Source organism: Haliotis rufescens, unplaced genomic scaffold (genome assembly GCF_023055435.1).
Source record: "Haliotis rufescens isolate VD_foot unplaced genomic scaffold, xgHalRufe1.0.p SCAF_4, whole genome shotgun sequence".
Lineage (NCBI taxonomy): Eukaryota > Metazoa > Mollusca > Gastropoda > Lepetellida > Haliotidae > Haliotis > Haliotis rufescens.
In genome coordinates, this window is record NW_025964112.1 from 255,624 (window position 1) to 278,899 (window position 23,276).

The following is a 23,276-nucleotide window of genomic DNA, read 5'->3' on the forward strand; positions in this document are numbered from 1 at the left end:
TTATAACGAACTAAAATTAGTAGTCCCTTTGAGTTCGTTATAACCGTAGTTTACTGTATTTACGTTACACCTGTACTTTAATTCACGACAAACATACTTTTTTTAAGACGCCAGCATACAACCGTGTGTGTTCGGGAAACTACTAAAATAGTTACAGATAAAACGGAATTCCTTGAAGTAGTTAGTACAAATATATAATGTATCGGATTACTGCATGTGGCTTCAGTCCAACTCATTGCGACTCACTGATCTACGCTTGAGTCTGTCCTCTCATGCAGCACTACGGGTCAGAAACTGAGTACACTGTTAACTGAGTAAACAGCACAGTTTCAGACCTTTGCATGACCCTATGACTAAGTCGTCAGCCTCGCTTACATTCAAAGTAGATCACACATTGAAGGGGTAGTGTATATATATAGAACTGCCCTGCTGTGCCCAGGACGGGGTGTGTTCGGGTAGTTTGAGGAAATAAGAAAAAGCTCGCAGGATATTGCTCGTCACATCAACATGGAGATCTTGGGGCTAGTGGACGTCCCGCTGTATCTGCTTCTGGCAGTGGCGGCGGCTGTGCTGCTCTATATGTAAGTAGACAGCTGGTTTACATGTATTACGCTTTAGGTGGACCACTTATCTCGTGGTCAATCTGACAGGCTGCACGGTGAGGTCGTCATGTATGCTCCGTGTTGCTCAGTCGTGTTATTGTCGCGTCAGTAACGACCCCATGTTCGCGACTCGAGTTCTCAACACATTATAGTTAGGAAATGAATTGACTAGTGTTCACGTTACTGGAGGTATAAACATAAAAACCGACGTGGACACTTTGTACATCCGCGTAGAGTTGTATGCTCGTGTCTGGAAGGCAATCACAAAGATTCTTAACATGTATTTGTAGCATGTGGGAAAACGTCGACCAGGTGAAGTATATATGTGCGTTTTCTGTTGACTCCTTTTGTTGTATCAAGATTGCTGCCAAGTGTCTGCTCTTTCATACCATACTGTCAGGGCCTCTCGACATTTGTCTTCCAGTATAATTTAAGGTGTTACTGATAGATAATGTTGAATATTTCAAAACTTCAATCACATGATCAGCCCCTAACGCAATAGGGTCTGAAATTACGTTTGAAGCCGGTTAATTTGGACGTGCAGAGGATATCACGGCCTACCAGTTTGATGCGGGATAACGACGAAAGAGACTTTGACCACCTTGATGAAATGCAGGAGCACGCTGTGGTGCTGACGGGTCTAGAAACACAACATGGGGCGCCCCGGTGAGCTCCATATGACCTACAATTTCAATCCTTGAAACCCGTGTTGACAACCACGAAGATTATAGTCCAGGGTACACGACACTGTCATGCTTTTACCAGAGTAGATGGCACTGTAGACAACGAAAACAAAGTGCAATTACTGAATACAATGTTTTAAGTTTCCCTGTGTCCATGATAGTGACAAGTGTTCCCTGTAGGTCGCCTTTGTTGGTAATTCCTGCCTATGTACACTTGGAATCGATTATAAATGTGACACTTAAGTTATTTCATATTTAGCCGGAAAACACGAACCACCAGCGGGACTCGAACCGATTTTGTTTATTTGTTTGTTTGTTGTTTAACTCCGCACTCAGCAATATCCCACCTATATGACAGCGGTCTGTGAATAATCGAGTCTGGACCAGACAATCCAGTGACTGACATCATGAGCATCGATCTACGTAATTGGGTTACGATGGCATGCATAAAAAAGTCAGCGAGCCTGACCACCCGATCCCGTTAGTCGCCTCTTTCGACAAGCATAGTCGCCTTTTACGGCAAGCATGGGTTGCTGAAGACCTATTCTACCCCGGATCTTCACGGGTCGCACTGTTTGATTTATGGATGTGCAACAGTCGATCCCTACTGAATACAAACTATGTGAGTCTCGCTATTGTTCTGTTCTGGTACCTGTCGGCTCGTGTTTGTGTCTTGTTGTTAAACACAGCATATACCAACCATATCTCGGTGTCAGTAAATAATCGAGTACAGTCCAGTGATTGATATCATGAGCATCGATCTACGCAATCGGAACACAATGACATGCATCAACAAAGTCAGCGAGCCTGACCCCCCTATCCCGTTTGTCGCCTCCTGCGCCAAGCACGGGTTGCTGAAGACGGGGGGGGGGGGTCGTCTTGTGAAAAATGCTGGCATCGCCCCAGTTATTTTCGGTGATTTATACATTCACAAACCGAGGGTCACTCGTATGTTATCGTAAATATCCTTAAATAAACGCAGAGAGATATAGTAAGACTTGCTTGACAAGAGTATAAGGATCTGCACCCGGAACGCTACATAGTATATGAAAGAAGTTGTAACCTTAAAATATATCTACTTTGTCAGTCATAAAGTGCTCTAATACTTAGTTACCTGGGTCATTTTCGCATCAACTCATAACTATCAAGTGCCACCCTTGTAAATATATGGCAACAAGTATATCGGAATGAAGTGAGTGACCGATGTTGTTTTACGACTGTGCAACTTTCCAGTTAACCTACCGAAGCATGTCTGGACCGAGTCTGGACCTTGCACGCCAGTGACTGAAACCATGACGAAAGATCCACGCCATCAGGGCATGGCGACACAATCAGCCAAGTCACAGCGCCTGACTACCCACCTCTCCGTCGTCCACCTCTCCGTCGTCCACCTCTCCGTCGTCCACTTGTACGACAAGCACAGGGATACTGGCGACCTGCATGTTTCGCCCTGGACCCCAGCATGCATTGTTTATATCTGAACACACATATCACGGTGTAACACTGCATTATGTTTCCACGCCCTTCTTTGTTCATCTCTCATTGCGGAGAGGTGAGGTGAAATTGGGTTTAACGTTGCGTTTAATATTTGGCACTTACATAGTGACATGCATGCACGTTTGTATATGGCTGTTTGTACTTTGTTAACTTAGCCCCTTAACTTCGCGTCGACAGATATTTTCAACATCTTTTCATGTCTAATCAAGTGATCTGATGCCCTTCGCGATGTAAGACCCCTTTTATTACAATAATTATCTTGATTATCGATCAGAACGCCATGGCTGGGCGCCACCTCTTACAGTCAGTTAACTCCCTTGCCTCGCACCTGCAAATGATCGAGTCTGAGCAAGACAGTCGAGTGATTCATATTGTGAACAAGTCCACATCGTCGGGGTACGATGCCACGCTATAAACCAAGTTATCGAGCCTCACAACCAGATCCATTGGATCCCCTCTTGCTATTAGCGAAGGTTGCATGGGACCTTTTATAACCAGAAATCCCCACGGAGTCTTTTGGTATCGATCCACCTCCCTTCTGTCCTCCGTGAAGCCTCTCTATTCCCTGAACCGGCTGCCTTCTGTCCTCCGTGAAGCCACTCAATTCCCTGAACCACCTCCCTTCTGTCCTCCGTGAAGCCTCTCTATTCCCCGAACCACCTGCCTTCTGTCATCCGTGAAGCCACTCTATTCTCTGAACCACCTGCCTTCTGTCCTCCGTGAAGCCACTCTATTCCCTGAACCACCTCCCTTCTGTCCTCCGTGGAGGCACTCTATTCCCTGAACCACCTACCTTCTGTCCTCCGTGAAGCCTCTCTATTCCCTGAACCGGCTGCCTTCTGTCCTCCGTGAAGCCACTCTATTCCCTGAACCACCTCCATTCTGTCCTCCGTGGAGGCACTCTATTCCCTGAACCACCTGCCTTCTGTCCTCCGTGAAGCCACTCTATTCCCTGAACCACCTGCCTTCTGTCCTCCGTGGAGGCACTCTATTCCCTGAACCACCTGCCTTCTGTCCTCCGTGAAGCCACTCTATTCCCTGAACCACCTGCCTTCTGTCCTCCGTGAAGCCTCTCTATTCCCTGAACCACCTCCCTTCTGTCCTCCGTGAAGCCACTCTATTCCCTGAACCACCTGCCTTCTGTCCTCCGTGGAGGCACTCTATTCCCTGAACCACCTCCCTTCTGTCCTCCGTGAAGCCACTCTATTCCCTGAACCACCTGCCTTCTGTCCTCCGTGGAGGCACTCTATTCCCTGAACCACCTGCCTTCTGTCCTCCGTGAAGCCACTCTATTCCCTGAACCACCTGCCTTCTGTCCTCCGTGGAGGCACTCTATTCCCTGAACCACCTCCCTTCTGTCCTCCGTGAAGCCACTCTATTCCCTCAACCACCTGCCTTCTGTCCTCCGTGAAGCCACTCTATTCCCTGAACCACCTGCCTTCTGTCCTCCGTGGAGGCACTCTATTCCCTGAACCACCTCCCTTCTGTCCTCCGTGAAGCCACTCTATTCCCTGAACCACCTGCCTTCTGTCCTCCGTGAAGCCACTCTATTCCCTGAACCATCTGCCCTCTGTCCTCCTTGGAGGCGCTCTATTCCCTGAACCACCTTCCTTCTGTCCTCCGTGAAGCCACTCTATTCCCTGAACCACCTGCCTTCTGTCCTCCGTGAAGCCACTCTATTCCCTGAACCGGCTGCCTTCTGTCCTCCGTGAAGCCGCTCTATTCCCTGAACCACCTGCCTTCTGTCCTCCGTGAAGCCACTCTATTCCCTGAACCGGCTGCCTTCTGTCCTCCGTAAAGCCTCTCTATTCCCTGAACCACCTCCCTTCTGTCCTCCGTGAAGCCACTCTATTCCCTGAACCACCTGCCTTCTGTCCTCCGTGAAGCCACATTATTCCCTGAACCACCTCCCTTCTGTCCTCCGTGAAGCCACTCTATTCCCTGAACCACCTCCCTTCTGTCCTCCGTGAAGCCACTCTATTCACTAAACCACCTCCCTTCTGTCCTCCGTGAAGCCACTCAATTCCCTGAACCACCTCCCTTCTGTCCTCCGTGAAGCCACTCTATTCCCTGAACCACCTACCTTCTGTCCTCCGTGAAGCCACTCTATTCCCTGAACCACCTCCCTTCTGTCCTCCGTGAAGCCACTCTATTCCCTGAACCACCTGCCTTCTGTCCTCCGTGAAGCCACTCTATTCCCTGAACCGGCTGCCTTCTGTCCTCCGTGAAGCCACTCTATTCCCTGAACCACCTACCTTCTGTCCTCCGTGAAGCCACTCTATTCCCTGAACCGGCTGCCTTCTGTCCTCCGTGAAGCCACTCTATTCCCTGTATCACAGAGTCGGTCTAGTGCCTATGAAGACGATTTTGGCCTCTTGTTATTTGGTTTTCAAGTCACAAAGTATGGAAGCGTATAAGAGCAACATTCTACGAAAATATATCATTTACATAGATGATACTTTTCACCTACGTAGATGATACTTTTACCTATGTAGATGTAAGTAACATCTGTGTACATCATGTTATTGTTTTAGAATGCGGCAATTATACGCTTCCATACAAATATATAGGAAGCATCTGTTTCATCATTGTGTCTTGATTCGAAACCACAAATATTGAGAGTAGTCCTTGAAACCTTAATTCGATGTTTGAATACAATCTTAACTTTTTAAAAATCTTTTTGTCACCCATGTACCCAAGAACTTTAATGCCTTTGACAGCTGAGTATCGTGCAGTACGATGACATGTGTTACGTTTACAGACATGGAACCTGGAACTTCAATTACTTCAAGAATCGGGGCATCCGTGGACCAACACCGTACCCCCTTCTTGGAAACAGCACATCGTTTGTAGGTTTTATTATCATCATTTGATTATTTGCATAACATCAGCGTGGAAAATCTTTATCACATTGAATCATATTTATGATGACGATAAGCAATTCTGCAAAAAGATATATATGAGACATATATGTAAATTGAATGACCACACTGATGTTTTATCAATCGTTTCAGGAAATGACGATCAGACATTATATAAAATAACAGAATCAACTTTCAATCCATGTCCCTTCATGCTGTAAAATATAACAACACGCAAGTGCTGAACGTTCTGGTTCACGTGGGGAAAATCATATTCTCAGTGGCGATTTACTGTGATGTTTGTGAAGGTCATGTTAGAAAGTTGAATCTTTGTGTGCAAGATAATGGCTGTGTCTCCATAGTTTAAGTGTTATTAAATCTGCAAAATAAATAAGGTCTTTAACATTGTTGATGGTAAAACATGTCTTCTTGCAGTTGAGTAACACTGTGGAAATATTGTTACTTGTTTCTTTGTTATTTATTTATCCTCATTATTATGTAGAAAATATACATGCGTTGGGTGACGCTCCTTGTTGACATCTGAACTGTTGATTTCATATCCAGCTAAGCTACAGTTCCGTGGAACTATTTGTATGAAAGGTGGGACAAGGCAAAAATATATTTTATCTTTCTATTTTAACAGAGTTTCTTCCACAAATTCAAAGAATGGAACCGACAATATGGAAATATATATGGGTAAGTGCATCTCGTTCATTAAATGCTTTGACTTAGCGCGTCTTCCGGACGCTCTGGAAATTAAAATTAGCATCCTTCCCGCGATAATCGTATGCGTGGCAATCGGAAGTAGTGACCGCAGCTATTAGTCTAGTTTTTTAGAAGAAAACAACGATCATCAAAGAATTTTTGAAGAAGAATACATAATTGACGGCGACTCAGTTGGGTTAAATGCTATTTTGGATGTATTTCAGGTAGATCATGATTCGATAGCTGCGTGTGGGAGAAAGTCCCGAAGTAATGCAGGCCTAAGAAAAGGGTATCGTGCTGACAAACCATTAACCATAATCAGGGCGAATCGGGGACTCGAACCAACCTTTACAAGATAGTATATCTGTAGTTTAGACGTCTTGGTCTCATCTTCTGTTAGCAGTTAACTGTTCCTGAGAATGATCACAAACCTGTCTATTTCCATTGTCAGAACCCAGTCGGGATTCCGGGGGACAGTTGGTCCCCAGTAACCTGTGCATGTCGCAAGAGTCGACTAAAATGTATTGGGTGGTCTGGCTGCGTGACTTGGTCGATTGTGTGATATCGTACTCCGGTGTCGTTTCTTGTAAATGGTTTACCAGGTCCAGACACGAATAATTACGGAACGTCAGGAAATACTGCCAACTGCAGCACAACCTTATATTCACCGAAGCTGAAGCTTTTCCATTATTTGTTGAAAGGCAGAACATCAGTACCCGATTGTTGTGACAAAATTTGTTTTCTTATTCAATGTTTTATCGTGTTTTTGTTGTTTCCTGTCCAAAGGATATTTTTGGGAAGAAAGCCAGCTTTAGTTATATCTGATCTGGACATTCTGAAGGAGGTGTTTGTCAAGAGCTTCAACACTTTCAGGAACCGGATGGTAAATAATACGTTCAAGTAGCTTATCCAGGATATTGTTTCAAAGGCAATAACGTACTTGTAGTAAAAGGATATAGGTGGGAGAATATATCATCCTCTGGTGGCACGTAATACGTAACTGAAATGATGTTAAACACAACATTCAAAACAAAGAAGAATATTACAAATCAGTGTTATATGTCCAGTGTAACATCTATTTCTAGAAATTCACACTCGTGCCCTTCCCATTCAATTTGGGTGTGTTCTTCTTGGAAGATTCCCACTGGAAGAGAGTGAGAGGTATAATCACCCCAAGCTTCAGCGGCGGCAAACTGAGAAAGGTGGGTCACTCTCGTTGTCTTTGTAGGGCACATACCCCACGCAGAGATTCGGGACTACAACTGGTCCCAAGCAACCTTTGCTTGTTACTAGGATACGTCATGCATCGGGTTGCCTGGCACGGTGGTTTGCTTGATTACGTATCAGCGTATGAATCACTGGTTTGTCCGGTCCAGCCCAGATCATGTACAGGTCGTCACCCTCCTTCTCAGATAAATACCGTTTTCATGCATGTTGTTAGTTCTGCAGCCCCGTGAAGATTCCGGGTTAGAATTGGTCTTCAGCAACCCATTGCTTGCCGTAAGAGGCGACCATGCGACTAACGGGATCAGGTGATGCACATAATGTCGATCACAGGAATGTCTGGTCCAGACTCGATTATTTATAGACTGCCGTCATATGGCTAGAATATTACTGAGTGCTGCCTTAAACAACAAAGAAACAAACAAAATAAATGTTAGTTTTCTGACGTTCGGTACCATTTTCTGAGTGCTCTGCATGTTATAATTTTGCAAGTTTAAGACCAGTTTGTAGGTATATGTGTTATCGCGTCTTTTCCTAGATGTGTGCTGCCATCAACGACTGCGCAACGACTCTGTCAGCTAACTTCTCTAAAGTCGTCGGGAAAAAGGAAGGGGTTATTATGAAAGAGTAAGTATTGTGTTGACATGTCAAACTGAACATTTAATTCGATCATAAGGTTGAAATGGATTTTTTGTATTCCTCAGGTACTACATAATATACAAGAAAAGTACACTTGTTTTATTATTTTTCTTTGTTTGTTGTTTAACGCTGCACTCAGCAGTACTCCAGCTATATGACGGCGGTCTGTAAATAATCGAGTCTGGACCAGACAATCCAGTGATTGACAACATGTGCATGATTCCACGCAATAGGGATCAATGACATGCACCAACTAAGTCAGCGAGCCTGACCACCCGATCCCGTTTGTCGCCTCCTACGACAAGCATAGTCGCTTCTTACAGCAAGCGTGGGTTGCTGAAGATCTATTCTACCCCGGATCTTCACGGGTCGTTTACTTGTGTAAGCTTTAGTACTGGGTATTTTTCAATTTTTCTCTTGGAAATACGTAAATGCTGCGAGATTGCATTGTATCTACATTTGCATCTAAACGTGAACACACTTGCAAACCAGTTCCACATTCCATCTTCATCTTCAAATGTCGCATGCCCTAGAGGACCCTTTGTTGATGGATGATCCTCTTCACCCGAGCATTCAAGGTTAAAAAAAGACTCCCAAGAAGCCATCGGGTTGTGAGTGAGTGAGTAGATTTTACTCCGCGTCTACCACTATAACAGCGATATCACCGCGGGGGACTTCAGGAACAGATCGGGTTGTGAGTGAGTGAGTAGATTTTACTCCGCGTCTACCACTATAACAGCGATATCACCGCGGGGGACTTCAGGAACAGATCGGGTTGTGAGTGAGTGAGTAGATTTTACTCCGCGTCTACCACTATAACAGCGATATCACCGCGGGGGACTTCAGGAACAGATCGGGTTGTGAGTGAGTGAGTAGGTTTTACTCCGCGTCTACCACTATAACAGCAATATCACCGCGGGGGACTTCAGGAACAGATCGGGTTGTGAGTGAGTGAGTAGGTTTTACTCCGCGTCTACCACTTTAACAGCAATATCACCGCTGGGGACATCAGGAACAGATCGGGTTGTGAGCCTCGGCGACTTGGTTGATTTCGTGTTGATTACATTGCGCTTGAGTTGTCAATATTGTCTCGACGAAACTGCAACAAACGTGTCTCATCGTGGCGGCGCGTGGCCCTGTGCACAGGGCAAGGTCACAAATCAGGTAAAGTTAAGCAAAGTTTGTCCATGGATGGGTGACCGTGTCCGGCAGCTTGGCTCCTGGGAGATTCTACATTCTTCTCGTAGCCCAGACAGCGAATCCACCAAGAACTTTTCGGAGAATGTGAACTCCCCAGCACTGCAGCCTTCTGCATTACCCAGATTGTCACAAGGCCTATATTCCTGGTAGCAAACCCGGGTACTTTCCCAATGCCAGTCAACAGATTGGGAGTTACCAAACCTAAGGCACCGAGAACAATGGGGAGTCGGACAACTTGGTACTTGGGATACAAGCGTGACATTTCGAATGCGAGGTCCACATATTTGTCATGTTTTTCCTCAATCTCGCCAATCACATTGGTGTCAAAGGGGAAGGAAAATTCAATGATATAAATTATTTCATTTGATTTATCAAAAAGGACAAGATGAGGTTTGTTGGCCTGGACACGTCTGTATTCATCAGTTTCCATGACGCCCTCTACATATTCTGGGTCGTACCATGGATGGACCTCAAAAGGCCGAAACCACAAGTATTGCGAAGACGGTAATAAAATGATTGAGTTACACCATCATGTCGTTTGAGACACTGTGTTTGTGCCAAAGCTGGGTATCCACTGGCAGTGTGTTGGACAGTCTCATTAAATGCATTTATTAATCTACATTTCATATTTACATTTTGATGCAAAATCACACATCGAGTGGGAAGTGACTGGTCCTGAGCAGCAAACAGAAAGCCTTCAGTTTCACTTTTCAGGCCAGCCGACTTTATCCAAGGACTCTTCTCAACACACTGCACATAAACTCGATACAGTGGTCGTTCAGAAAGCCTCTCCTTGAAAAACTGAGTCTGGACCGACTTGATATGACACTTTGCTTGGTTGACACTCATTTCTGTACCGTCCAGCAGTACAGAACCATCAACATAATCAACACTGACATTGAGATTATGTCCCACATCCTTGGCTCGTTTTAGAAAACTGTGGAGTGCCTTGTTTTCATCATGAGTCTTGACATGTTTCACAAGAGGATCATCAGGCAAATAAATGTGTGCAAAAGTGCACAAAACAATTCTATCATGAAGAGGCCCAACGTTAATTAAACCACGCCCTCCCATAATGACTGGTAAATATAAGCGATTGAGGTAAGAGCGAGGGTGGTGGGCTCTATTGTCTGACATGATTCTTCGTGTGAGGTCGTCAATACCCTGAATGTTTTGTTTCGTCCAATCAACAACACCAAAAGAACGGGTACAGCATAAGTATTTGTGGCTTTAACTTTATTGCGAGCGTTCAGCTCTAAACTCCGGATTTTCTTAAGTCTACATTTGTACTCTGCCCGAAGTTTTTCCTTGATATTGGCATTCTGGAGTTTGTCCCTAATCTGCATTCCTAGGTACGTATAGGCCTGACCTTCCACGAGATGGTCAATAATTCCTCCCCCAAGTAAACTGTTCTTATTATTATAATTATTATTATTTTAAGTATTATTATTATTATCATAGTTGTTGAATATTGCTTTACAATTGAAACCCATTGCAAATGATTAATGTATAATCATTATTTTTCAGATACTTTGGAGCTTACACTATGGATGTGATTTCACGAACTGCCTTTGGTATAAAAGTAGATTCTCAGAACGATTTCAACAACCCATTTGTCGCTCATGCTAAGCTGATGTTTACAAATTCAAAGCCAAGAAGACTACTACCACTGCTGGCACGTACGTTGCATACTTCTTAATAGAAGCGACACAACCATTTCCATATTCATAACAAATCTCTGCCACGAGAAGAGTCGATTGTATATTATGAGCATGTGTTAATGAATCACTATCAAATAGTGATACCAGGTATTCGCGAAAAGGTGAGTGTGTTCTTCCGCACCGGTGGCACTCGTAACAAACACATGCAAAGGCAAGTCAATTTTTCACCTAAAACCCACGGGAACATAGGGTACAAGTCAAAATAGGGAATTGCATCAGACATCATTTTTGTCAGTGATGCGTCAAATTTAGAAATGAGATGAGGCGGTATTACAGGCCTCCTTTATTTCTAGTCTATCTGGGTATATCAGTGGAAGGGCATAGGCTATCAGATGGCATTTGGTTTCAATTTATCAAATTGATCTGAACCTCTGAAGATGGACATGTAACTGTAGATGAAACTTCTCTTCTTGTTATAAAGTCCACAGTGAAAGAATCTGTTTTCTCTGAAGAGCTTTGATTTTATGCAAATAGGATATCGGTTGGTTTGGATATATAAAACACAGCTCCATGTACATAAATAATATTGATTGATCACACTCGGCTTCAACCTGTGCTTTTACTTGGGGGTGGTGGGGGTGCGGAGTGTTAAGCGTTATCACGTCACACCGAACCATGTTCGTTCCCCCACATGATTACATTGTGTGGCGTCTATTGCAGGTATCCCCGCCCTAAGATACCTAGACAATTAAAGTGGTGTAAAACCATATTCATACTCTGAATTTACGCGATACGGTTCTTGAATTGTCATAGTTGACAGTGAAATCTATACATAAATGTAATACGACACAGTTTTTTTGTATTGAAGGTGATGTTTATTTATTATTCTATGACCACAGTGATTTGTTCAGAATATGCATTTATAATTATATGTGCTTATCACGAGGGTAAGGATGGGATTCATGTTTGATATAAGAACTTGGTGACCATGTAGATTCTAAAATCACTCAAAGGATGTATTTGATATTTTTGTAATCCTTAAAAAGAAGTTAGTTCAATTTCAATCTTTAAAATATATAATTTGTCTACTCTATCTCACACAAGGAAACACTTCATTCCTTGATCACTCCACCTGGTGACCACAGACATACATCTTTAAGGTTCAAGTCAAGTTGTCAGCTGAGTAAACATTTCAAGCTCAGTTTTGAGTAAAACCTTAAGTTTGTTTTGGGAACTCGGGGCGAGGACAAAAAATTGTCAAAAATGAAAGCAAATAGCATGTGAAATAATGTAAACGCCAGAGTTCATTTATGCCAGACTCGTGAAGATACTCGTGGGCACTAGTTGTGCTGCCCTCCTCACTGATCGGTGTCCTGATGCATGGCCAAACTAAGCCTTAAGATTAACGATGATCTGATACCACCCAATAACGGTCAAACAGTCTATTCTCTCTCCACGATACAACCTTACAATAGTCAACTTTCCTTTTATGTCGATTAGTAATCCAGCAGGTCAAGCCCTTGGAATATACGTTTCACAACTTTGGAAGATTTTAAAGAGGTCATACGGCATATGCTCACTGTTTGATAATGATCCATACGCACATGCTTTCGATATAGAGGGAATAGTCCAATGGGCTCGACTCTTAGCACATATTTCTCACAGAGTTTTGAGTTATTTCCACTGAAGTGTCACTTCGGGCTTTCCTCCCATTAAGTTGTCTCGTCGTCATAAATAGTGTTTAAGCCCAGTATCGTTAAAACGCAACTCAGTCGCTATCCTCTTTTGCAGGTTTCTGTCCCCCACTTGTATGGATCATCTTGAAGCTGGGGGGTGCACTCTTTCCAAAAAGTATGATGAACTTTTTTCAAACGAATATTACGGAAATGATAAAACAACGACAGAGCGACACAAAGGAGCGTCGAGAGGTTAGACATCCCTGTTGAATGGCGCCTCTGGTTTCAGGTCGATTTCTTTTAACGCATTTGACAGCAAATCGGTCAGTAGAAATAAATCCCTAAAACCCTGAACCCAGACATATCTGATCAAACTTTTTTTAATGGACAATGATCTTTCTTTGTCATGTATCGTGTTCTGAGAAGTATACTAAAATCATACTTGGTAAAGAAGTAAAATATTTATTGAAAAATGTTTGCAATCGATGTGAATGTTTTCTCGAAAAAAATATCTATATTATAAGAAAACATGCCAAAGAAATGTGCTTGAAAATATATACTGTGACTTACAGATGATAATGTTGCCTACACTGGAGCTACTGAGTTTGCTAAGATAATTTTCATGACGTTCACACATATATCTGAAAGTCATGACAATGTTTCCTGCTTGGAACTTTCTATTTATAGATCATTATTCTCCGGTGATACCATTCCAAAGTCTGCTGTCAAAATCTAGTCAAGGTTATCTCAAATGTTTTCAATATCCATTTATTCAACCTATATTGGATTTACAAACATTAATGCCACCAACAAAATGATAGAGAAAATGAAAACACCTTGCCTTAAATGATTTAATGACGTTTGAAGCGAAGACTGACTTTTCAAGACTTCTACAAGAAAACATCTCATTTCTACAGCAGAGAGTCGACTTCCTGCAACTCTTAGTGGACGCTGAGATAGAGGCAGATAGAGACGAAAACGGTCACGCAGCCAATGGTCAGATCCCAGAGAAACATTCAGTCAGACGTGAGTACAGGCACACTGATGAGTGAGTTGGGTGTTAATGTGGCATGAACAACATGTCTGGCATAGGGCGGGCAGTGATTTGGTTAATTGCCCTTTTACATTCACCAATGGCGTAGGACGTTGCTCATTATATCAATCACTGGTTTGGTTGATCCAGACTCGATTGTTCACTGGCTACCGTCAACATTATATCTGGAATGTAGCTGAGCAGGGCGTTAAATACATGACATAACCTCGACTTTTACAGGACTAACAACAGATGAAATTGTTGGCCAAGGGATTTTGTTTTTCATTGCTGGATACGAAACAACTGCTTCGACTCTGAACTTTGCGTCATACAGTCTCGCCATGAACCCGGGCACACAGGAGAAGGCGTATAATGAAATCACAGAAATGCTTGGAAATGTCAGTATTAACACTTGGGTGCATAGATATTTTCACTTTTAACCTTATTATATAATACGACATCCGCACCTGAGGGATCAACTCAAAACATTATTGTCATTGTAAAATGAGAAGATAATTTAAACTGATATTGCAACCTGACGATTACTCATACTTTATTGTCATGATCGTCTTAAGTGCTTGAGAAAATGAAAATGTTTATATACCTGTCATAAGTCAACGTTCAAGTATGGGGATCAGGATCGTTTTGTCTGAGATTGCTTTGTGAAACCATGAGGCAAGATGAGCGGTATATTTATTCAGGAATAGATGTCCGGGTGTTAAAGTGAGTGAGTGAGTAGGGTTTTACGCCGCTTTTAGCAATAGCCCAGCAATATCACGACGGCACCGGAAATGAGCTTCACACATTGCACCCATGTGGGCAATCGAACCCGGGTCTTCGGCGTGACTAGCGAACGCTTTAACCCCTAGGCTACCCAACCGCCCCTCCGGGTGTTAAAAGAGGTTCTGCTGGAAGCACTCGATAAATCTTCTACATCAGACAGTCAGTCAGTGGTAGACACAGTCTTGTCCCTTTTCCTCAGGAGGAACCCAACTATGACAACATAGGGAAACTGAAGTATCTGGACAAAGTCATCACCGAGACGCTCAGGCTCTACCCACCAGTTATTGCGTAAGTTTACAAAAGTTACACAAATTGTGACAATGTAACCCCCTACGTGGCAGATATTTGTTGTCAGCTCCCTGGGGATTATACAACCAAAACATTTAGGCGCTAGTAGGGTTAACAGTCACATTACCATCTCATCCTACCAGGTACCCATTTACTGCTGAGTGAACATTTTCTACGTTCTCGTTGTTGCATCCTAAGAAGTAAGGTAAAGGTCACATCAAGATTCGCACAAAATATGTATGTGAGTCTATAGTAGGCTGCTGTTATATTATTTGTTATAAGTGGCCCCCACCTCTATTATAAACACAATGGGACGAGTGCCCACAGGGTATTTCTACTCGTGGTGCAAGTCCACGGTATGACAGTTTGAAAGCCAATACAGATGAGTCGTAGGTTTGGGGATTGGGGAAAAGTGTCATGCTCAAATGTGACGAATCAATGACAGAATCTAACAGGCAGTGCCCATCTTATGTTAAACTGACACAACAGGATATGCTTGATAAACATATGTCTCCAAAAATTATTTGATCATTTTGGACGCATAATGCCTCATGTTCAACAACATTGAGAATATATTCGACTACCTACCAGAGTCAGAAGTACAAAGAAGCAGTTTACATAAGTGAACATGCTTATTCAGACTTGATATTGTATTTCAGGTTAAATCGCAGGGCTTCTGAGACGATTGAGATCAAAGGCTTGACAATCCCTGAGGGTCAAACTGTCTTTGTCCCCACATTCGCTCTACAAAGAGATCCTCAGCTCTTTAAGGATCCAGAGTCCTTCAAACCAGAAAGGTAATGCTATCCACCAGATGTTCACCCACCCTCGCACTAGCAGTGGGACATGGCATTCACGCACATGCACCCAGGCATATGCATGGACACTATTCAGTTTGTGTCAGCATCCATCATAATGAAAACCCATGCTTGCCGTAAAAAGCGATTATAATTGTCGTAAGAGGCGACTAATGGGATCAGGTGATCAGGCTCCTTGAATTGGTTGATGATGGTCATCGTATCCTTATTGCGTTGATCGATGCTCATGATGTCAATCACTGGATTGTTTGGGTCAGACTCGATTATGTACAGACCGCCGTCATACAGCTGGAATATTGCTGAGTGCGGCGTTAAACAACAAACAAACACACATTATGAAAACAGACCCCCTTTCTGAGCTCAGTCTGCTTTGTTTCTATTCAGGCTTTGTCTGCAAACACGGAATATTAATGTTCATAATCATATTGTGTCAGCAAAGGGACTGTCATTTACATTAGGATAAAGATTGTGCTCTTTTGCTTCAATATATTAGATTATGTGTAATGGACAATATGTAAAATATGATATTTGTCAGGCATAACCTCCAGTCGGACATTATTTCATTTACTGCAATTTTCAGACATGATGAAAAGTCCAATCCGCTGTCCTTCCTGGCTTTCGGATATGGTCCAAGAATCTGTATTGGGATGCGTCTAGCTCTGGTGGAGGTTAAAATAGCCCTGGTTCATGTTCTAAGAACTGTGAAGTTTGAACGAATGCCCGACACACAGGTACAATTCATCCCTGTATTCATCATTATCATATCATTTGTTTATCATCTCGATGTTCTTCATCTTCATCATCGCCAGCATTGGGAATTAAATCACAGAAGCCAAAAAGATATCAATTCTCTTGTCTATGCCACATGAAACAAAAATGTGAAGGCTACCATATTTGTGTTTTCAAGTTTTCTCATCAAACGGTTAGCCTTCCATATTTGAGAACTGCGGGTTCGGAAAACGAATCCCGCGTTGTACAAGGTTCTTTACAATTTAGCGGGGCTTTCATAAATCGATTTCACGTTTTGGGAACGTGGCGACAGGAATTATTGGACATGTATGAGCCTTGAAGAAGTTTCCTGTTTTAAAACAGTTTTCTCATCAAACGTTTAGCCTAAGGAGAGAGGGAATTATTCAAGGACGCAACCATCTCACCCTATGGTGCATGCTCAGTTAAAGTGAATCCGATGCTGCTGCAATATCCTGGTGCCCACCGCTATCTTTGTTGTTCCCCTGTGAAAGAAAGTTTGTGAAAATCACTGCAATTCAATGAATTCCCTGGAATGTAATTTCATGACAACAACTTTAATCTGGGTTTTATTCGCGAGGTATGTGTGAAACATGCCAACTGTGTGAGTGGCGGGTGCCACCGGTAGGGCATCATTTCCCTTTTTGCGAACACCTGGTGTCATCACTGATTTTCAGTGATCCATTCATGTAATTTTCACCCCAGGTTTGCCTTTAATACCAATGGAATCGGGATATTCGAAATTGATTCTTATATGTATGTTTCAGTATCTTGTTTTCTGAGTTAGTATTCGCCATTTGTGGAGAGAACTTGTTTTCGTCCTCATGGTGGTGCATGGTAAGATTCGCTGATTATACCCAAAAGAAGGGATTCTGTATAATATTATATCATATAGGCTTCTTACTGTTCAGGTAAGAAATAGTCACTGAGATGTTCCCCCTCTCAAAAAGATGATTTCTTAGCAAATGCAAAAAATGTCAAAACAATCTGATAATTAATTCACGATGCATTCTTGCATGCTTGTAAATATTTTGTCTGAAGCTATTATAAACATGTACAAGTAGAAGTTGTCTTAGTGTAGCTGTACAATTATTCATGGTTAGCATATTTCTAGTTATTAACTTTCTTAAATCCAAGAAATGAGTTTGAGGAAAGGGCCAACTATTTTAATAACGTCAAAAATTGGTTGAATTATGTAAATAATTATAAATCATGATACTGCTATTCACAGCCTTGTGGGTGTGAAAAGAGAAAAGTTTTGAGCAAAGGAAACGTTGGTCCATGCACAAGGTGTTTAAATAGTAGTTGAATAGCTAAAGTAGTTGAATTATATTATAAAAATTAGTTGAATTATGTGCCATGATGCTTGAAGTAACAACTGTGTTTTTACAAGAACAAGAAAATAAGTTTCGAGCACGAGAAAATGTGTTTGGTCATGGACCACATGGTTTAAAGCTTTGGGATTAAAAAAAACAAGCTTTTCCATTTTGTTCCACCCATAGTATGTGAAGAGAGTTTGTTGACAATTTTGTTTCAAGAAATAAAAATATGTGTGTTTGCATCTCAGTTCGATTAACATCAAACTAATCTATCATTTAATGCAGTATTCAAAGACACGTCCCAGTTGTTATAAACAATTGTGGACATCGTTTTTACACCTGATTGGTTTGTATGAGAGTTTAACAAATGATTTTGCATAATAATTAGGCATGAAAGGTGTCTCATGATTATCATCATGAACCTAATAGGGAAATACGTGTTCCTCTTGCGGGATTCGTTTTCAGAGTGAGTGAGTGGGAGTTGTTACGCCGCTGTTAACACTAATCCAGCAACATGTATCCATATGGAGAATCGAACCCTGGCATTTTGTGTGACGAGAGAACGCTTTACTGGTGGAATATTGCTAAAATCAGCGTAAAACCAAACTTTTAGAAACTGGAGATGTTTGTCTGTCGTGATATGTGGCAGTCTGTTCATCAAGATGACCATCCCTGCACCGGGATCATACTGCCCTGTTCCTATCATGTTCCTGATCTGCCCCCAGGGCACAGTCATAATATTGGGGATGAATACCTTCTTTTGTCAGTGACATTAAGCATAATACACTCACACGGAACATACTTTCTTTACTAAACATATGGGTCAACAGGCATGTACATATATTTTCGTTTGTTTACAGGAAGTATTGACGTTTAAGTTGTCAAACATTCTTCAGACAGAAAAGGACATTCGACTGAAATTATCTCCCAGATGCTGAGCAAGGCGGAGAGGCACCAGCAGCTCACGTAATTATTATTATCAATAATAATAAAACTATTAATAATAATAATAAACAACGAAGAATCATGTCAGACAATATGTCAATCGCTTATATTTACCAATTATGATGGGAGGGCGTGGTTTGATTAAGGTGGAGGCTCTTCATGATAGAATTGTTTTGTGCACTTTTGCGAACATTTATTTGTCTGATGATCCTCTTGTGAAGTATGTCATGATGAAAACAAGGCATTCCACAGTTTTCGTAAACGAGCCAAGGATGTGGGACATAATCTCAATGTCAGTGTGGATTTTGTTGTTGGTTCTGTACTGCTGGACGGTACATAAATGAGTGTCAACCAAGCAAAGTGCAATATCAAGTCGGTCCAGACTCAACTTTACAAGGAGAGGCTTTCTGAACAACCACTGCATCGAGTTTATGTGCAATGTGTTGAGAAAATCCAAATCCTTCGCTTGGATAAGGTCGTCTTGACTGAAAAGTGAAACTGAAGGCTTCCTGTTTGCTGCTCAGGGCCAGTCACTTCCCACTCGAAACCGTCGATGTGTGATTTTGCATCAAAATGTAAATATGAAATGTAGATTATGTAATGCATTTAATGAGACTGCCCAACACAATGTGCGTGGATTTTCAGCTTTGGCACAAACACAGTATCTTAAGCACAAGATCGAGTGGCTCGATAATTTTATTACCGTCTTCGCAATGCTTGTGGTTTTGACACAGAGGTCCATCCATGGTACGATCCAGAATATGTAGAGGGCGTCATGGAAAATGATGAATACAAAATTCTTTGGAATAGGCTGATTTACAGCCTCAGACATATCCAGGCCAAAAAACCTAATCTTGTCCTGAAATCATTTATATCACTAAATAGTTTCTGTCCATTTTGACACCAATGTGATTGACAAGATTCAGGAAAAACATTGCAAATATGCGACCTCGCTTTCAAAATGTCACGCTTGCATCCCAAGTACCAAGTTGTCCGACTCCCCATTGTTCTCGGTGCCTTAGGTTTGGTACCTCCCAATCTATTGACTGACATTTGGAGAGTCCCCGGGTTTGCTACCAGGAATACAGCCCTTCTAACAATCTGGGCAATGCAGAAGGCTGCAGGGTTGGAGGAGTCTTCACATTCTCCAAAAGGTTCTGGGTGGGTTTGACTAGGCATCGCTTCCTAGGAGAAGTCCCATTCTCTGTCTGGGCTGCGTGCAGAGGGGCCAAGGACCCTGAGCTGATGATGACCCTAACCAGCCTGACTGTGTCACCCAAACCCTCTTTGCTTCATTTTTAATTTTAATCTGTAAATAATAATCATCATCATCATCATCATCATCATCATCATCATCATCATCATCATCATAAAGGAGGGAAACCTATTGGATACCTTACAAAACTGTGTCACGAAGAGGAGAACTTGTGGCCCAGTCGTCTCACGCGTGGCAATTTGCTGTGAAATGTTGTGTCCCTTAGACACCATTCACGCTTCCTCGAAAGTTTTGTTATTGAGACAGAACTGTGACATGAGCAGTGTTGAATCAAGACATTCACAAACACCTCAGTGGTTGTCAGTAATTGTCAGTCATTTCTGTCCTTAACAATTTCGTATATTAATAGTAAATCATTGCGATGTGACTAGGTTCAACACCACGTGATTCATGTTTATAATTAAAATGCTCTGTCAGAGGTATACGCTAATTGACATGGTACAAAGCCCACTGATGTAGATGGTGACGTCACCTGATGTGTTATTGTTTACTGACCGTTTCGACGACAAGGACCAATTATTTGATCTCAAACATCCAGTGATGTTTTCGCGTTTCTTTTGATGAGCATGTATATCATTTTTGTTTCTTTTGATTTTGTACAATCAATGTTATAAGTTATATGCGTTCTACTTTGAATAATATCTTTCCCGCCTTATGGGTTTTAACGGGCAAGTAAAGTTAACATAGCAACTGTGCAGATTTTAATGCTTTAGGGCATACTTAGATCACAAATACTTGACCAAAATTAAACTTAAAAATCGTAAGTGTAAAAAAGACGATTAAAAAACGACACGCAAAGTCGTCAACAACCCAAAATATATTACCCTCTGGCTAGGGGCTTCGCCTTCCTGGACGTTAAAGGGGCTTCCCTCTGCTTGACAGGCTGTGCAGTTTCAACGATCGGGTCGGCGGTGGTTTATTAGGGGTCTTGTTCCGCACATATTGTTATGGGTACAATTGGTGAATATTTCACAGAATATAACGGCACATCACATACACAGTAGTGAGTGAAAACGTTTAAAAAATATATAAATGAGTGAGAGAACATAGTAATCATTTAGTACGATTTGGGCTGTAAAAGGGATTGCAGACAAGAAACAGTATTCCACAGTGCGCAGTTTGATTTACAGTATATTCCAAATTCTCAGAGGGATCGGTACTTGGTCTTTGCCGGATACAAGTTCACGATTGAAACCAGATACAAATGTTCTTAAAGAGGATGCCCAATCACCATTAACAGCACAGATGACTTTATGACGAAGCACATTTATGTCTCCGAGCAGTGGACGACGCCACAGATCACCTCGAGTGGTGGCAAATGTACAAGCTCCTTGAGATACTGCAGTTTGAGCAGGATACTACTTCGATCACAATCAAGGTAGTTTGATGCCACCCAAGAGGACAAAAGTATCGAAACTTGGACAGTGTCTTGAGTGGGAGAAGAGACAACTTCTTGCAATCCGAATCCAGTGAACAATCAGAATCCAGTGTTTCACGTCTCGACTGTGAATTATGTAAATGGAAATGTGAAATATGAAATTGGACAGATAAGATTATATTTAATACAGTGCTCATTATTTTTATCAACTGTTTGAACAAACACACTGGGGAGTATCCCTTAGCCAGCAGCTGGACAAATAGGAAGTCAGCGTTTATGGTACCTATACAATATATTAGTAGTCAAAAGCTCGTTACAGACATTAATTGTTATTTTAAATATTCACAATGTCAAGATGAAAGGTCGTTTTTATACACCCAGCAATGTATGCATTGTTTTTTTTGCAGGGTTAGCAGAAACAGCAACACTTTTAGAATGACCGCTTTCTGACGTAACCGTTTGGCTGCCAAGCATCACAAGCCAGCCAACATACCAGCCAATGAAAACACTTGTCACGTTTTGCTGTACTTTGTGCCGGTAGCTTTAGGCCACGCCCCCAAAGTGTTTTGTTTTGACATCTAAAGACTTTCAACGAATATAATGATACTTTTTTCTCTCTCGGGAATCGACTTAATATGTCTTGGACAATTGATATTAGCAACAAAATCGCCATTATTTTTTGCCCTTAAGCGCGTCACAATTGTTGGAGCAATTTAGAGTTGAACTCTATTACATGCTTTCAGTAGTACCATTTTATTTTCCGATTTTTAATTTACATTTGTGTGTGTGTTTGTGGCCCTACTTATTCTCCTGACGTGAAATGATTCTGATAAACTATTGAAGAATATTCTTCAGTAGATTTTGTCATAACAACGGATATCACATTTGAAGATGTCACATAACAATACATTGTCCTCTATGTGGCTGTCTCTATTTGAAAACATTTGGACTGTTCTATGATACATTATACTGGGCATGCAAGGTACTGACGTATCTGGGGGTTGGGTGGGGTGGGGGTGGTGGGGGTGGTGGTGGTGGTGGTGTTAAGGGTTGTTAAAAAGGTAGCTATAGGTTCCAGTTGCAGAAGCTCAGGCTTAATATTAAGTACATGTGTCGTCATACCAAATAAATCTAGATGTACATCCAAGCAGGGATTGCAAGTGAATGACAAGTGCTCGGACGTGACTGTGCCAATGTAATGTGTGCTGATATCACATGTCATTTATCCGTATCGTTTCAATTATTCAGAATTCTGTATTATGAAATAGACGTAGTCATTGTACCTCAACTAACGTAACAAAAAAATAGGAATTGAGTATTTACAAGGAACTGTGTGTCATTCGTCGGCCCTATTACATACCACATCATACCTTGACAGAAAATGAAAGTTTTTTGTACCTTTGACCTTGAGTATATGTAATGTCTAATAAACATGAATGTGTGTCCATTACAGTATCACTGTACTGTGTTCTACGGTGTACTTACTAATGCTAATACTGCATTTCAATATCTGTGATTCTGTGACGTCCTTGTCTATGCCGTATAAATATATGTGCCTAATTTTGAATAAACTAAATTATCTTTATCTTTACCCCGTGTATCTTTTCAGGTGAACAAATGATGTGCCTGTAAATGTGTTTGTGATGGGTGCCACCGGTGGGGCAGGATTGGCTCACCTTTTAACGAACACTTGGTATCATCAATATTAGGTAGCAGAACGATTCATTTACACATGCTCTTGATATAGCCGGAATCTTTCAACAGAGATTTCTTATGAATATGAAAGAAGTTTGTCTCCTCTATTTGCTGGTTGGTTTCTACAAAACAACAAATGTGTAAAACCGACACACTTGGAATTCTTATTTGAAGAATTAATTTTGAAATGCTTGTTTATTCACCTAGTTTCTGATACGTAATATTATCTCATAACATATCATCCTT

At 41.8% G+C, this 23,276-nt stretch overlaps 1 protein-coding gene across 1 annotated transcript; it reads left to right on the forward strand.

The window, feature by feature from the left end:
• The first annotated feature begins 359 nt into the window (after positions 1-359).
• Positions 360-22,926, forward strand: LOC124150346 (cytochrome P450 3A29-like). The gene is made up of 15 exons (XM_046522335.2): positions 360-581; positions 5,544-5,631; positions 6,287-6,339; positions 7,135-7,231; positions 7,434-7,550; positions 8,111-8,199; positions 10,939-11,090; positions 12,864-13,000; positions 13,666-13,774; positions 14,022-14,179; positions 14,764-14,852; positions 15,512-15,649; positions 16,251-16,401; positions 18,597-18,702; positions 21,743-22,926. Exons 1-14 carry the CDS (start codon positions 508-510, stop codon positions 18,672-18,674), a joined length of 1,530 nt encoding a protein of 509 aa, XP_046378291.1. The 5' UTR covers positions 360-507; the 3' UTR covers positions 18,675-18,702; positions 21,743-22,926.
• The last annotated feature ends 350 nt before the right edge of the window (positions 22,927-23,276 follow it).